Raw genomic sequence first — 17,446 nt, 5'->3', positions numbered from 1 at the left:
GATGATGGTACTCCTGTCAAAGGGGAAGCTGCCAAAACCTAACGAAGTTGATCTACTAGAGCTACAAATTCAACTCCTCACGAGTATGAGTTTGTAAGCCTGGATGAACTTCCTAATATCATAGTGCAAAGTAGAAGTATGAGTGACAGTGAGAGTAAGTCTAGTGCACCCATTCCTATTGTTTCGCAATCAGATCCAAAATCGTCTATACCTACAGTTGTTATTCATAGGTCGTCCAAGACTACATGACTTCCATAAAGGTTTTCACCCACCTTGAATTATATTCTATTGGCTGATGGTGTTGAGCTGCGGAGTTATGATGAAACCTTGAGATATGAGAATTCAAGCAAGTAAGAGTTAGCAATGAAAGATGAGATTGACTCTTTGTTAGGGAATCGAACTTCAGAGCTGACTGAACTTCCAATAGGGAAGAAGGTTTTGCATAATAAGTGGTTATATTGGTTAAAGATTGAGCATGATAGCATCAAAATGTATAAATCTAGACTTATTGTGAAAGAATTTCAATAGAAGAGAGGCAATGACTACTTTGAGGTTTTCTCTCCAATTGTACAAATCACAATAATAAGGTTAGTACTTGGAATGATGGCTTTAGAAAATCTACATCTTGAACATTTAGATGTGAAAACAACATTTCTCCACGGTGATTTAGAAGAAGAAATCTATACGCATTAGTCAGAGGGGTTCACAGTACAAGGAAAAGAGAATCCAGATGTCAGGCAGACCACTGTTATTATGTTAGGTATTTGACAACTCCTATATCATTATATTGTTGTATAGGGATGATATGCTTATTGCAGGTTTCAATATTGAGAAGATAAACAATATGAAGAAATGATTGTCAAAACAGTTTGCAATGAATGATTTGGGAGCTGCAAGGCCAACTTTCAAAAGCAGAGTATGTTAAAAGAGTCATCACCTGGTTTAATATGGACAAATCAAAATCAGTGGGCACACCTTTGGGAAGTAATTTCAGACTTAATAGGGATCAGTTACCAAAGCTAGAGGAGGAGCAAGATTATATGAGGAAGGTACCTTATGTCTTAGCTATTGATTCTCTAATGTATGCTATCGTCTATACGAGACCAGACATTACTCATGTAGTAGTAGTTGTGAGTCGGTACATGAGTAATCTAGGAAAGTAGCATTGAGAGGCAGTAAAGCGGATTATGAGGTACTTGAGGGGTTTTTCAAATTCATGTCTTTGCTTTGCGAGAGCAAATATGAGATTGCAGCGTTATGTTAATTCTAATTTAGCTAGTTATACTGATAGTCGGTAGGTGTATTACCGCGGTTTGGTCCAATTTTAAACATTTTAAAGAACCGAACCGGTATCCACCGGTTTTCAAAATTTAAGAATCGATACTAGATCGATTAACTGCCGAAATCAGAACTTCCGATTTTTCTAATTTTGGTCCGGTTTTTCCGATTTTAAGTATAAACAAAATCATATTCCAAAAACTTTTTAGCAAGAAATTGACCCATTTTTGGCTGAAAAGTTATAAAATTAGAGTTTATATGTTAATATCAAAATTCAAATGTTATATTAAAACTTTTAAGATTAATTTTATGTTATATCAAATATTATATTAATTTTATATTATAAGATTAATAGACATGAATAATAAAATTAAAATCTTATATTATATTAATTAGCAATTTAGCATATATTATATATAATATAATATAAATAATATTTTATATATAATATAAAATTAAAAATTAAAAATATATGTATATCGGTCCGATTCGATTGAAACCGATTTTTAAAATATGAAAACTGATTACGAATCGGACTGAACACACTAGTTCAGAACATTTCGATCCAGTTTACCCATTTCTTTTTTGCACCCCTAATAGTCGAAAGAGTACTATAGGTTTTGTATACACTTTGGATGATACTGCTGTGTCATGGGATTTAAGCTTGCAAAAGATTGTTGCTCTGTCTACCACAGAAGTTGAGTATGTTGTTGTATCTGAAGCCTCAAATGAGATTATTTGGTCACAGAATTTCTTGGAGGAGTTGGGTAAGAAGAATGAGAATGGTACTCTCTATAGTGACAGTCGAAGTGCCATATTCATTGCCAAGAATCTAACATTTTATTCCAAGACCAAACACATCAAGACAAGATATCCTTCTTTCATTCTCTTCTTGATAATGACTAGTTGAATACTTTAGAGGATCTGTGGAAGCAATAACCCTGTAGATATGTTGACTAAGGGTATAGATAAACTCAAGGGAAATAAAAGATGACTAATAGAAAATAAAAAATAAAAAATAAATGCAGGGGAAATACACTAAGAGATGTTTGGAAATAATTTTCATCTCATCCCATCTTATCTGATCTGATCTGATCTAATCTCATCTCATCTCATTTCCTTCTCAAATATCATTCAAATACAAATACTTTCAAACTAATCATTGCAACTTTTTCAAACTCTCACACAAAATACAATAAACATTCAACTTTTTTAAATCCCAAAATAAAAAATATTAAAAAATTATATTCTAAAAATATTTTAATCAATTTTAAACTTTTATATTATATCATCTCATCTTATCCCATCTACGTAACTAAAAGAGGTCTTAAACTCAAACTATCTCACACTATTCACAAACATCTTATAACTATTCACAAAATTCACATATCATCTTAATCTCCAAACATCTCTTAAGTGTTAAAACCAAAGTTTTTATTCTTGATCTAAAAATAATATTCTTCATAAAATAAAATGATGAGTTTTAGTAAATATTTTTAAGAGAATTAAATCCATCTAAGTAGATAGAGTTTTTTACATAAATAAAATATTAATATTAGTAAATATTTCTAAGAGAGATAAAATCATTTAAATAAAATGAATTTATAAAACTATATTATTTTCAGGACTTCAAAATTAAAGAAGCTTACTTAAAAATTAGGTCTGGTTCAATAATACTAAGATACGTTTGGATAGTAAAGTGATTTCAGAATATCTGTAAATAATAGTGAAAAAGTAATGATAAAATATTTAATAATAGTAAAAAGTATATAAATAATAATAATAAAATATTAAATAATATTAAAGTGATCTCTGATCCTAAACACAACCTTAACATACTCAATTAAAAAAAATTTAAACTTTTAAATATTTAAATAATTTTAAAATACTTGACTCGATTTAAAAGTGATCCATTAAATTAAAAATAAAATTTTGAGATTAAAGACTTTTAGACCATGCTCATGATCAATCTTAAGAGGAATTTTCATGGATGAGTTTGAGCAAATCAATGGTTCGTGAGTATTCCAATTTCCAGCTGCGACGGCCGTATACATGACGACGCATCCATAATTAAAACGACTCAAGAATAGTAATGGAAACACGTTGTCACTATTAAAACGACTCAAAAATAGTAGTAGAAACACAGACCCAAAAGAAGAACAAGGCCTGAAGGTGGAATCATAGAGCATATGGGAGTAAGAAATCTCTATTTTAATTATTAAGAAAGACGTGTAAGAGTTGGCGACGCAAGTACATGTCGCGTAGTCCTCACTAACTGTCGGTTGAATGCTCCAAATTTACAATCATAACCTCGGAAACACATCGTACACATTACACTCTCGCCCGCAAATCATGCTCCAATTACAACACAAGTCATATCAGAACACCCAATTACTTGGGATCATATTCTTAACTGGGTGTCTGAGACAAGTTCTCACTGCGTACGTATGCACGAAAGAGAACTGTTAAACGTACACAAATTTTATATAAAAGTGAATTTATATAATGATATGTTATATCTATTTTATAATCTAATTTATTATATGAAGTTACGTCAATTTATAATTTTTTTTTTTTTTTTTTTTTGTAGACATGTATATAGAAAAATGAAATATCCTCTTAGAAGTAGTGGCTCCTAGTTAATTGGGAGCTTGATTTAATATTATTGAGGCAATAATAATAATAATAATACTCAGAAAGTGCATAAAAACAAGTAGTTATCTTTGGGTAGCTTCTCCAAGATATAACATGACCATGGTTGCTTGGCCCCATTAGTCTTATTAGTTGTGGTACTACTACTGGAGTTTCCGGTGGAAATTAAGGGAAACAATTCAAAATCTAAAAACTAAAAATAAAAATTATTAATACATTGAATCATATAATGGAAAATCAAATATAGAGGAGGAACTGGAAGACTCGATCTAATCTAGCTCTTCTTTCCCTCCTCACCACCTTCCTCCATGTATGATTTCTTTCTTCTATCGGCATTAGCAAACAGACAAGTGACCAGGAAACACGTGGCGTATATCCCGTGAATCTTCCAGTTGGTCTGGGGCGGTTGGTGCAGCACCATTCTGTGAAACACCGCCATGTAGTAATGCAACCCAACTGCTAAGCCCACTAACGTCTGGGCCAGGCCCATTAACCTCGAGCCCAGCCCACATTCAGTCGAGAAGACGAGGATCAGGTACATCAAGAGCAACAGCAGATAGAGCACGTATCCGAGCGTTTGCAGCAATTGTAGACAAATGTACGTGGAATGCGAAGTAGCGTAGAAGAACCTCAGTGGCTCCAGCCCCGTGATCAGGGAGGAGAGGCAAAGAATGGTGAAGTAGATGGAGAGGTATACTTGGACGAAGATCAAGAGCTTTTGGAGAGAGAAATAAGCCTTAATCCTATTGAAAACGAGAGAGACTAAGACCAAAGGGACGAATATGAAAGCACAAGAAACCAAGGCGGCAATGGAGGGTGCATATTTGTTGCCGACAAGGGGTTTGAACCCCTTCGTGATTTCTTTGTTGGCTTTCGTGAGGTAAAGTTTGGAGGTGGTTGAGAATTTCTCAAGGTCCGGAATCAAAGTCTGCTGGAACTTGGTGGGTAAATCTGTGAGTCCCGAAACCAGATCATCTTGACCATCTTCGTCATCAATCCAGCTGGGTTGTGTTTGTTTCTTTGTCTTTTGTTGGTCGGCTTTTTTATCTGCTTTCTGGTCCTTGTTTGGTTTTTCAGATTCATGCTCATTGAGGTTCTTCTCTTGATAGGTTTGGATGTCTTTGGTGGAGGTGAGTTTGGTTGTTTTGTCCTTGGGTATGCTTATTTTGAGTAGATCCGAGGATTTCTTCATGGAAGATGAAGTGGGTAATTTGGTAGAGTTTGTGGCTTTCGATGTGGAATTTAGCTTTTTGATCTTGGAGGTGGAATTGAGCTTCTTGAGCTCTATCTCAGAGAGAACAATGGATGCTGCTTTAGTAGAATTTGTACTTTTGGTAAGCTTGGTTTGGGTTTTGCTGGACAAGCCGAGTTTGGTTTGGTTTTTCGAGGACAGGCCAGGCTTTATGAGCTTGGTCTGGTTCTTGGTGGATAGACTGGTGGTTTTCTTTTTCGGCTGGTCATCTTCTTCTTCTTCTATTTCCAACATTCTTCTTCTACCAAGCAACCTTTTGCTCTGGGGCTGAGATTCTGAGCAGGCACAAAAGAGAACAGAAGTAAAGAGGAACAACACAAGATAAAGCAGAAGTACCTTTCTGAGACTGAAATAAGGAAGGCGGGCCATTTCTGAAATCGAGGTATATTGCCTTGAAGTTGAATGAGGGGGGGATTCAAAGATCAGACAGACTTTGGATTTGATCCAGGGTTATACAGGAGAGAGAGAGAGAGAGAGAGAGAGCGAGAGAGCAGGAGAGAGATAACAAGAGATGTGGGTCTGTAACTGGTGCATTTATAGAAGACAAAGAACTTAAAAGCAATGAGGTAGGAGAAGAATTGAATGCGAAAATACTAGAACTGCTGAAAGAATGAGGGATGAGTCACATGCATGGTGCAAGTAGGCACTGTAGAATTCCCTTATACCTACGCGGCTTTACCGGCCCGGCCCGCTGTTGCTGCTGTTTCTGTCTAATCAATGTGTTAATCTGTGTTTAGTATTAAATACTTCACGTTCAAACAATAATGGCTTCGGAGGTAATAAATTACAGTCAAATTATTCCATGGAAAACAAAAAAGGTCGCACTCTATCGTTATTGGGGTAGGCATGAACCCATTTGAAAGGCTTGCAAATTATTTCTTTTTCTCGTGGTATTACAAATTCAAAACGTAGGAAAAAGTTAGGTCGATATGGAAAATCCGGATATCAATTCAATCTATATGATAATAAGTTTTAAAATTAATTTGACTCTCTGAGGTTAAGGCCGGCTTCTTTGGATAGAAAAACGATCTCATCTTATCATTATAATTTTTTTAAAATTTTTACATAAAATATAATAAACAATTCAACTTTTTTAAATTTTAAAACAAAATAATATTCTAACAATATTTTATTTAACTCATATAAAACTATCTCATTTCACTATCCAAACTAGCCCTTAATACTATTATATAATATTTTATTGTTTTTATTGTTTGATACCTTATTTATGACTTGACTTAGAATTTTAATTGCAATTGGAATGCTTAATTAATCAAATTATGATCTTTTGGCTACACATCACCTACTACCTATTAATTTTCGGGATCACATTCTGCAATTAGCCAATCAATTCATGGAAGTTTACATGACCCGTGAATCAAACAGAGAATGATACTCTAAATCTAAAAACATAGTGGAATATTCTATCAACCAACGTTTGATAAATTCGACAACAACAACAAAAAAACAAGTTGTGTACCCTTTGGAAAAGGAAGATGAAAAAAAGCAACAAAAAGAAAAGAAAAAGGAACACTAGGATAACAAAACAGCCACTAGCTAATAGATTGAAGGAATTTACCCTTAACTTTTGTATAAAATCACTTGTATATATAGTTGTATTCACAAAAGATCATAAATGGCTTCAATATTCATAGATGACAACAATATTAATGTGATGTCTTCCCATAGTTTACAATGTATTGAGAATTATACCAAATATTCTCTAAACAAGGAAAGCTCAAAGTCATAGGGTCGTAGACTTATCTCTCAAGCATGGAACCGAAGACTTTGAGAAATGTCTGCATACTCAAAGAACCAAGCAAAGCAAAGAAATGCACTAATAAATTAGAAAAGGAGTGGAAACCAGCAGTTTAGGCCATCGCATTGCAATTTAAAATGTCATTTGACTTAAATCCATGTCACAATATATATTAATATGATCGATCATACCCTTATTTCCAAGCCAAGACCTCAATAAATAAGTACAAACTTGGGGGGTATGTGCCGTTTGACTCGGTTTCTGACTCACCGGTCGTACGTCTTAAATGTTCCAAGCCATCGATCGGCTTCATGATCGTGATCTGGCAAACATGACATGCTGTGAGCCTGTGCGGGAGACCGAGAGTTGAAATACTTGACTTTTGGTGCATCCACAGCTTGCTCAATTTATGAAATTTTGCTATGAAAAAATAATTAATATAATAGAACTACTACAACTCTGTTTCGTAAACCCCAACCCTAGTACATGCTGCCCACGTTGCATAAGACTTGGGAGCCCACCAGGTGTGGGGGATCCAAGGCTGTAGGGCCCTCCATAACATTGTGTCAACAATCCACGTCATGGTTTCTGGCTTGATCTGCTGGAAGAGTTACATCCACCGCCACAATATTCTTACCGTGGAGCACACCGGTTTGGAAATTTATGCCCGGCCAAGGCTTGTTAGAATCTGAAACCTTTGTAAGTATGCAGACAAATCCTCTATATATATATAATTGTCTTTTGGTTTGTCTGACTCTTTAACTCACAGATCATCTTGTAATTCCGAGCCAACCGATAAAAAGGTTCTTCCCCCACTGCAATCATTAAGATTTAAGAGACTTTTGGGATTTAACCAAACCAATGTTTTGTCGTTTGTGTTCCCATTGGATGTGATTTTGATCTGTTCGAGTACTGAGCGTAGACCAACAATGCGGTAGGACTAGTACTATTGCCCACCATCTTGGGTTGTGTAATTATTAAGGTTGAGAAGATACCATTATAATTCAAAGTGTCAATCATGAGCCTAATAATACACTATACAATATTGTCGTTGTTGTATTAAAAAAAAACAGTGATTGAATGATATCTTTCTCAACTTGTTAGGAAGTAGTTAGTGCATTCTATATATATATATATATATATATATGATTCAGTGGGTGAAAAGTAGGCTAGAAATTAAGATGTATCTCTTGAAAGGTGAGTAGTATACTATACATGTGACTTCACACCTAGATGGCAAATTTCTAAGCATTAATGAATCCCTATAAGATTAGGCTGTATTTGGTTGCAAGACTTAGTTGAGTTCAGTCTAATTTTAAGTTGAATCTAACATCTAAACACTCAACTCTCAAATTACTAAAATTATATAAAATTAAAACTTCCTTATACGTGGAATCTACAATTTTTTTCAATTAAACATATCTTTTTACGTAGAACCCACAACCTTTTTCAAATTTTCATAAAAAGTATTAAATTCATCTTAACATGCAAATATACTTTAAACTTAGTTTAAATAGGCCCAAGATAACTCATACTTCAACTCATAACTATTCATAAAGAACTGAGTTCAGCTAAACTTAGCTCAACATCCAAATGCAACCTATGACTTTATTGATTGTAATACCATTGATCCGTAGCCGATGAATGAAAAAGATATGAAACAACTTTGAATGCCAACTTTTATCAATTAGGATTGGGAAAATTGATATTCTGTCTCCCACTATAGTGTTAAGATCTTGAGTTTTTTCGACTAAATATGGGTTAAGGAAATAGAGTCACCTCATATTTGGTTGAAGAGAAAAGGATTCACCTCAGAGATCAGGTGCTTTAGATAAGACAATTAACGGCATAAATCAGTCATTATCTCTGTCATCAGCCCAAGAAATCCATCTTTTCTCATTGCGCTTCCACTCCCAATTAACTCTATCCCAATTCAAAACCACTACTTCATATATATCAGACCTTGCAAACTGAAGTGCGTGAAGATTTTTTGCTTTGTAGCTAGGGCACCTGTCGGGGAAGCACATGAAGCGATATGTAAAGGAGATAAAAAAAGGCCACGAAGAAAAAGATGGACTTGATTCTAAATATCTTTATTTAAATGCATGAAACGTTAATGAGGAAGTACTGTCTCCCTTCAATGTTCTAAAATGGCCGATATATTTATATGTGTACACGTGGAGAACTCAAGGAGAAAAATGAAAGTGTACTTGAGGATCAGCAAGATAGATGGGATACTTTTATTTCTTACTCCCCCTCTCCCCTTTGGGACGTAGCGATATTTATGTTTGTATGAAAGATTAATGTTACATACAATCGTATAATCACTCAAAATATGTTAAATCAGTTGACGTGATTGAAAACGATAAAATAAATGATAAAAAGTAGCATTGCTAAACAAATCCAACTTTCTAATGGCAATTTCTCCATCCTCTGATCACATTTTAATATAAAGACATGTAAACCATAAATCTAATTTGGGCACTTCTAGGCAGGTACAAGTACTATGAGATGCTTGTTATATAAAAAACACACTGAAAGTCAAACCAGATATAACAATGATCTTAAACATTTTTGGGGGGCATTGAGCCTATATAAATATTTGCATATATTTAATAATGCATCATTAGTCAATTAGAACAAATCAAATTGAAAGTCACATGTCAAGTTGTGTAAGAATGTATTGAGCAACAATTTTAATATTATTATTTAAAATCCATATAAGAACAACTATATATATCGTATTTTAAGCAAAAATAAGTCACGAATGAATTGAGCAGACACAGCAGCACCGACCAGATTCCAAAGCGTGGGAATTACCACATAAATGAGTAAAGTTCATGGTACAACTTGCTGTCTCTTTATTATCAAAAAAAAAAAAAAAAACTTGCTGTCTCTTTAGACAGAGCTGGCATTTTAATTTTTTTTTGTTAAACAAAAGAGGAAAAAAGATGGGGTGAGAGAGGCTCGAACTCTCGACCTCAGGATCACTCAGAAGCTATGAGACCTACGCGCTAGCCAACTGCGCCACCACCCCACCGGTGCTGTAAAGCCTGTCCAAAAATAATTTCATCACTATTCTCGAGAAACATATTGCTCTACTAATAACAACCCTTTTCACAACTCAAAGTTCCATATTTGAACCCTTCTTTGTTTGAGTTATTATTTTTGGGAAATGGCTGGATGGCTTTTGTGGAATAGTATGCGGAGAAAGGGTACTTGAACGCAATAGAACAAGTGTATATATGGAGCTAGCTTTTCAACTACACGAGAATTTGAATGGGATTTCATTTAATTCTATATTGCCTCCGACTCGTTCAAAATTACTATTAAAAAGCTGAGATCGCACCAAGTTAGAAGAGTAAAAACTTCACATCTTATGTCACAAGAGTAAAAACGACTACAATCTGCGCCAAACCTTGCGATTCAAAATGTGTTTTGAATCTGTATAAAGATAATTTCCTCATCAATAACTACAATGACATGGATGAGTATTACAAGGAAAAAAAAAAAAAAAGACAGTATAGTCATGAGATTGAGATCATAAAGTTAAACCAATGACATATTCGCCACTGTACTTACTGTTTCTTAAATACCCAGTGATCTCCCAAATTAACCCACGAGTGATTATGACATGCAAATGTCTCTTGCTTGTGAACTTGAACGGATCTCCATCAACTGAGAACCGTAATGGACGTAGTGTATTGGTGAAGCTTCTTCATCATTTGAATCAGCTTTTGATTCAACTGATTTATTATTCTCCCATTTTTGAGAATGTTAGTTGATGTGAAAGCAAATACTTCTCATCATTATCGTCCAAATCAAGACCTTCATCTCCTCTGAAATCTGTGTTGATGTCACTTGTTTCCTTATTCAGCTCTTTTGTTTCTGAAACATGAATTTCAGAGTACTCTTCTCTTGAAGGGGGATTATCTTCCTCTAACTGTTGCATTTCCAACTCTATTAACTCCTGCATTCTTGCCCGTTCCCTGTCTCTTGGGTATGTGCAATAAAGGAAGGAGTAGATGAAGCAACATATCGCCATTGGTACACCAATTGCTGTATAGAGCGCTTTGGCAAGTGCCATGGCATTCTCTCTATCTGTTTCTATCTCTTCAGCATCTGGTAATCCTTTTGGAACTGGTTTATAACCATAAACATGCTGAGCCAAAATCCCAACTATAGGGGGAGCAAATGAAGCTAATATGGACTCAAAAGATCGATCCAAAGCATAGATGCTCGTTCGAGACTTCTCAGGTACTATTTCTGCAAATATGGGACTGTTGCACCGTTTACATATCAAAGCAAACTAGAAAACTAGAGGCATACATATTGTAATTTACTCAGTTACATTTTTAATTTCACAAGTCTGGCCTGGATCGACATTGAGGATTTTGGTATAGCAGCAGCACCCATGTGAGCAAAGGAATCACTATTTGAGTCTTCCCTAGGAAGTGTTAAGTTTAGCCTGATTCCACCCATAACTTGGGGAAACTTATTGGCCATGGAAAGAAGTGCAATGAAGAGTATGTTTTATTTTACCTCTTCACATCATGCCTATTACAAGTTTTCATCTATATAGGAGTGTCATTTTTGGTGAAAAGATGTCATGTGTAGGGAAAAGAAGTAGAAAAATCTAGTTGAGGAATAGATTGGTTGCTCTATTTTATGACTAATATGTACTCAATTCCCCCCCCCCCCGGGCCAAAAAAAAAAAAAAAGGCCTCGCACATGTGCAAATGAGTTCATTGAAACATTATATAGATGCATAACTTAGAAATGTAGCAAATAGAGTCAACTAGAACTCTCCAGTTTAACTACTACTAACACAACCAATAGACTAAGGCTCCTGCGATAAACTGCCCTACAGTATCTCTCGAGCTCTAACATGCTACCTACGGCATGCGTGCTTAAGAGTCTCAAAGTGGAAACCCCATTCAGGTCTACCTTTGGCTGCCTCCTTAGGTTAGATGGTTCTGCATATCATTCTTTGAATCCTTTTGTAAAGCTACCTTGCCTACAATGATCTATTAGTTTTTCAGACAGCACAAATACTTCACAATCAAATATTGTGCAAATTAAAGCACAGTTATGGCAGTGAACAGTGCCAATGAACCAAAAGAGTTGAGAAAATTTGCTAATGGTAATTCAGAGAAATAATTTTTTTCTCAACGAACCATCTCTAATCCCCACGTGTTCATAAGAGCAAGACTGACATATGCTGCTCCAGACTGATTACACTGTACTTTTGACAAAAAGGGTCATTTTAGATATAACCTGTCACTCAGTGTCTCCAAGACGCAGCAGTACAGCAGCCACCTCCACAACAAATCTGATAGAGCAACTGATTCCACTCTTCAATTCAATTGTACCATAGTAATGTTCAACCATCTATCTTAGGGGACACTAATCTTAAGTCATTCGATATATTAATTTTAAAAATTTCCTAGGATGGCTATATTGAATTCTAGATGCATGCAATGCATATTTCATGTGTATTATTGTGCTTGTGACAATAGATTAAGCAATGGGTTTTGTTGCTCTTCCAATTACTACCATCCCTTTCAAAAAAAACCATTACTACCACCCAAACCTAAAACAAAAAAAGTAAATACCTTGTTAGTTATTGAACACGAGGAAAGAGGATCTAATGGGTCTAGAATACGTACTTGTTAGTTGCTGGAGCATTCCAGGATATGCTCAATCCCATAATGAACAAGACCAGCCCGTGCATGAATGCCGTGGATGGATCATCAGGTAATGCCAGCAGCAATATGGCCGCCAAAGGAATGGCAGAACCTGAGCTTATCTGTGAAAGGATTATTCTCCCTGAATTAGGAAAGCGTTTCGCAAGCAAGTCTCCCATTTTCCCTCCAAACAGACCTCCAAGTGAACCGGCAATTATAAAGAGCATCCAAAGGAATGCTGTTGTTTTATGGGAGAAGCCTATAAGCTCTAACCACATAGTGGCAAAAGACAAGGCTGACCAGGGGAATGATCCAGAGACACCTTGAGCCACAATTATCTGGAAAGATGGGATTTTCATCACAGACTTTGCTTCTTTAATTAGGTCTTTAATTTCTGACCAAAAAGGCTTACGTTGAGTTCGATCTTGAGCTCTATTAGTGTCAGAAAAGTTTGGGTCCTTGGCAAAAAGGCGGACCAAAATTCCTACTACGACACTTATTAGTCCAACCAGATGGAAAGAAATTCTCCAACCAGGGATGCCCATGAATGATGTCGATGCTAACAATACAGAACACAACCCACCAATTATGGAGCCAAAGTTTCCTGTTAATTGTAGCCATCCAAAGGCAGTACCACGGTTGCTATCCTCAGTTGAGTCAGCAACAAGGGACTGAATAGCAGGCGTCACTATGGCAAGTCCAATCCCATTTAAACCTCTTGAAACTGCCACCTATATGACCAAAACAGATAACTAATGTTAAGTTATTTATCTAGCATGTCAATGATAACAGAGGTTCTTCTGTCAGCATTTTCTTTTCAGGAACTGCAAATGCTTCAAACAGAATAAACAGGAAGGCTTTATTACCCGCCATCCAGGTTATAAGTTCAAGCTCCTTCATCACATACTGAAATTCTTTCATTAGGCTTGATATTTGAAGTTTCTTACGTTCATATGTAATTCATGATAAACTGTTACTTCATTAATAAAATACAAGCACATATGGCACTTGATATGTGTAATTCTCATATATCATAATGTTTCATTAATTTCTGATCAAAAAAATGTTTCATTAATTTCTAACTGTTCTTTCAGGAATACGTCATATAGTTTAGCTCTTTTGGTGTGGGTGTGTCTAAAACTATATATATCCTTATAGGATTAAGTAAAATTCAGCATCAAAACATCACAACATTTGACATGCAGCAATGTAATTCAAGACTTAAACCAACTAAAAGGTTTCATCTCAAAAATCTTGAAAGGCATTTGGGACAACTCTCATTCAGTTCATTCATTGTTGATGGTACTTTTTTTTCTCAGTGAAACGTAAAATCAGAGGAGAAACTGTTAAGAGTGAGCAAATTCAGATAATTTCTTTGCTTTGATGATAAAAACTATAGCTCTGAAAATAACATTACTCTTTGCTGAACATGTAATGCTATATTTTAGGAAATAACATAAATGCTTTTGTCTTCATGTCACCATTTGGGAGACTTTGCTGGAGATAACTTTACACTAAAGCTCTTGCACTAAAATGCTAAGAAAACAGACAAATTATCTCTCTCTCTCTCTCTCTGCCTTCTGTAAGCTTTCGTCCATAAAAAGTATTAAATGAGCAACTTTTGGTTTGGGATGTTAGTTGGGGTATCCCACCCCTGCTATTGTACCTTTTCATTTATATTAATCTAATTTTCCTATACAAAAACAATAATTCATTATGTTATCAAAAGAGATGATGTCAAACAGGTGGTGCTTTTAAGTTTGAATCAGACTCTACTCTACCTTCGACGTAAAAATAAAGAACTCATTTGTAAAACAATCTTTAGCTAAAATTGATAAGAGATTGCACAGATTGAGAATTAGCCCAATTTAGAAAACTCTAATTTAAAGTCAAATGTGTAAGTTCTCTTCTCAGAATGTAAAATGTATTGCACATCGTAGGAATCATTCAAAGTCTAAAAACTAACTACCCGATCTTACCATAAAACCAAGCCCATTTCATGGGAAGCTATAGATCCGGCCACAGTAACATGAACACAATCCGATATATATAACCAAAACCTAACCCAATAAAATCATCTGGACTATGTTCATATATATAAATATATATATATATATATACGCGATCTGTTTTCTACGTCAACCATATCCACCATATTACAACACCACATTTTACACACACATACTCACAAATAAATACACCAAAAAATTTTCACAGAGAGAGAGGGAGACCTGGAAGAAGGTGGAGGAGATGGCAACGAGAAAGGTGGCGGCGGCCCAGAGAAAAGCGCCGAGAGCAATGACGTGGGCACGGTTGTAATGCATACCAAGGTAAGCGGCGAGTGGGTAACAAGAGGACTGAACTATGGATCGAAACAGAGTGAGGGAACCCAGCCCAGTAGGGTCGGTGTGAAGAGCGGCCCCGACCTCCTTGTAAACCCCGGGCAGCAGTGACTCGTCGGCCCTCTCCATAATACTCGCCAGATTCACCAGCACCAGCGTCAGAGTCTCGGATTTCATTTTCCAACTCTCTTCCTCAGTTTTCGAGCACAAGAGTCCCTGTTTCTGACCGTGAAACAGAGCTGTTTACCAATTAGATTCTCTTCCTCCGTTTTAGGGAGAGAGAGAGTTGGTTACCGTTGACTCATGACTTGAACGGTGAGGGTGGCGTGTAATAGTTACCATATTTATATAGAATTAATAATAATTTCAGTTATTGATATAGCAAGATCTTAGCCATTAACTGAAAAATAAGTGATGGATTTAAAAAATAAAATAAAATAAAATTGAACAATTGAGCAATATGGCATGGGATGTATATGAGTGCCTTGCGATTAATTTTCCTTTTAATGAAAGTTTCATGAGTATAAGTCTAATTTAAAGGAGAAATAATAAAATACTCTTGCAATTTTATTTCTATTTTTAACCATTTTTTTAGGAATAAATCTGCACAACAGTCTTCTGTTGGCTGCAGTCGCAACACACCTGACTTGTGGACAGACTGATGTGTTACAATAGATTGATGTGCTCTGTAGAGGAAAAAAAAGGGGAAGAAGGAAAAAAAAAAAAAAAAAAACCAACTCAAATATGCTACGACTGATGTGCTACAATGGACTGCTCTATAACTTTACTCTTTTTTTAGATAAAAAGAGTAACTTTTTATATTCGTTCATTCTCTCTCACTCGTATAACTTTCCATTGGATTGATAGGACTGATTCTCTTTTGATTATGCATTTCAGATGAGATAAGATGAATATTTTGTTAAAAGTTAAATAAAATATTATTATAATATTATTTTTATTTTGAAATTTTAAAAAAAATTAAATTATTTATTATATTTTATTTAAAAATTTTTAAAAATTGTAATAATTATATAAGATGAGATAATTTGATTTTATCTAACCAAAACAGCACTAAACCCTAAATTTAAAATGTATGCTTCCATTGCACCAAGCACCAAAACTTGATATGGCATATAATTGGCATCAATGTTTAGTGTTTGACATACGTGTCCTTTTCTTCGAGCACAGTAACTATTTATACGTTGTCATTTCTACGTCCCAAAAAAAGAGGGAATGTCTTCTTCTTCTTCTTTTTTTCTTTTTTTTTCTTTTTTTTTAAATATATATATATATACCCTTTATTTTTATTTTTGGAAATCTCCTCATGATGGCAACTCTTTAAGGTCTTTACCTCCAAGATTCTAATCCCTCTTTAAATCGTTATTTTTGTTCCAATATTATTACTGTCGGAAAAAACTACATTGAACGGTCTTGTTAAGGTTGTCATATATATATATATATATATATATATATATGTCTTGAAATTTTGGTGGATTAGATCGTGCGACTTTCGTGGGGTTTGTCCAACTGGACTCGTTCTATCCCCGCTGCTTCAATTGTGAAATGGACCACAAAAATCTAGGGCTGAGCAAAAATCCGACAATCCGACTCCGAATTCGGCTCCGCTCCGGCTCCGCTCCGACTCCGCTCCGGCTCCGACTTGTCGGAGTCGGAGTCGGAGGTTTTTTCTTCTTGACAGTCGGAGTTGGAGTCGGAGTCGGAGTCGGATCCATTGATGATCCGACTCCGACTCCGCTCCGATCCGACTCCGATCCTCCGCCTCCGCCTCCGATTTTATACGTATTTTATAAAATATGTGTTTTTCTATATATTAATTATTTAAATTTTATACAACTATATCTTATATAGTTAGTTAAACTCAATAATATACTAGTTAAATAATATATTTATACTATAATATATAGACTAAATTGACTAATAATAGTTTAGTATATGACTATATGTAAATATCATACTATTACAAATTTACAATATTACTACCATGTAACACTAAATTACTAATGTATAAATATAATAGCATATAATACTAATAACTAATGTATATATAATATACTATAAACACTAAGATGAATAATAACATCGACATGTAATATTGTAATACTAATGTATAAACACTAATCTATAAATTTATAATAACATATAATACTAATGTATAATAACTAAAGTATTATTCATATAAATTACTAATAGTCTAATAGTATTAATTACTATATATAAATTAGTAAACCACTTTAAGCCTATATATAAATGACTATATAAATTACTGTAGTATCAATTACTAATACTATATTACTATATGATACTATTAAGTTATTAACTATAGTGATATACTAGTATAGTAGTATTAGACATTAAGTATACTAATACAATCAGTAATATAGTCAGTATAATACTGACTATATTAAAAAAAAAATATATAGTCAGTATAATACTAATATACTAATACTATTATATA

At 34.7% G+C, this 17,446-nt stretch overlaps 2 protein-coding genes and 1 non-coding gene across 4 annotated transcripts; all 3 read right to left on the bottom strand.

The window, feature by feature from the left end:
• Positions 1–3,897: 3,897 nt before the first annotated feature.
• LOC109013232 lies at positions 3,898–5,809 on the bottom strand. Its single transcript, XM_018995247.2, has one exon. It carries the CDS (start codon positions 5,549–5,551, stop codon positions 4,205–4,207), a length of 1,347 nt encoding a protein of 448 aa, XP_018850792.1. The 5' UTR covers positions 5,552–5,809; the 3' UTR covers positions 3,898–4,204.
• A 4,084-nt stretch (positions 5,810–9,893) lies between these two features.
• Positions 9,894–9,978, bottom strand: TRNAM-CAU. Its single transcript is given in 2 exon segments — positions 9,894–9,929; positions 9,941–9,978. It is a non-coding gene; the product is annotated as a tRNA-Met (tRNA).
• Positions 9,979–10,296: 318 nt separating this feature from the next.
• LOC109013233 (uncharacterized MFS-type transporter YwfA-like) lies at positions 10,297–15,271 on the bottom strand. Of its 2 annotated transcripts, none has more exons than XM_018995250.2 (3): positions 14,860–15,271; positions 12,611–13,359; positions 10,297–11,221 (listed from the first exon to the last, which is right to left on the bottom strand). In XM_018995250.2, exons 1-3 carry the CDS (start codon positions 15,145–15,147, stop codon positions 10,696–10,698), a joined length of 1,563 nt encoding a protein of 520 aa, XP_018850795.1. In that variant the 5' UTR covers positions 15,148–15,271; the 3' UTR covers positions 10,297–10,695. The 2 variants fall into 2 exon arrangements, with proteins under 2 accessions (XP_018850795.1, XP_018850796.1); XM_018995251.2 differs by having other exon boundaries at positions 11,070–11,207.
• Positions 15,272–17,446: the final 2,175 nt, after the last annotated feature.

The sequence above is a fragment of the Juglans regia genome, chromosome 1 (genome assembly GCF_001411555.2).
Source record: "Juglans regia cultivar Chandler chromosome 1, Walnut 2.0, whole genome shotgun sequence".
In the NCBI taxonomy this organism is placed as follows: domain Eukaryota; kingdom Viridiplantae; phylum Streptophyta; class Magnoliopsida; order Fagales; family Juglandaceae; genus Juglans; species Juglans regia.
The sequence above is the reverse complement of the archived record's forward strand: the minus strand, read 5'-3'. Positions and strand labels throughout refer to the sequence as shown.

Excerpts from the sequence above, each read along its gene's own strand:
- LOC109013232 (XM_018995247.2), bottom strand. The coding sequence starts at position 5,551 with ATGGCCCGCCTTCCTTATTTCAGTCTCAGAAAGGTACTTCTGCTTTAT.
- LOC109013233 (XM_018995250.2), bottom strand. The coding sequence starts at position 15,147 with ATGAAATCCGAGACTCTGACGCTGGTGCTGGTGAATCTGGCGAGTATT. Across the intron at positions 13,360-14,859 it reads TCTCCTCCACCTTCTTCCAG|GTGGCAGTTTCAAGAGGTTT; the intron begins GTCTCCCTCTCT and ends TTGGTCATATAG. Across the intron at positions 11,222-12,610 it reads AATGCTCCAGCAACTAACAA|TCCCATATTTGCAGAAATAG; the intron begins GTACGTATTCTA and ends ACGGTGCAACAG.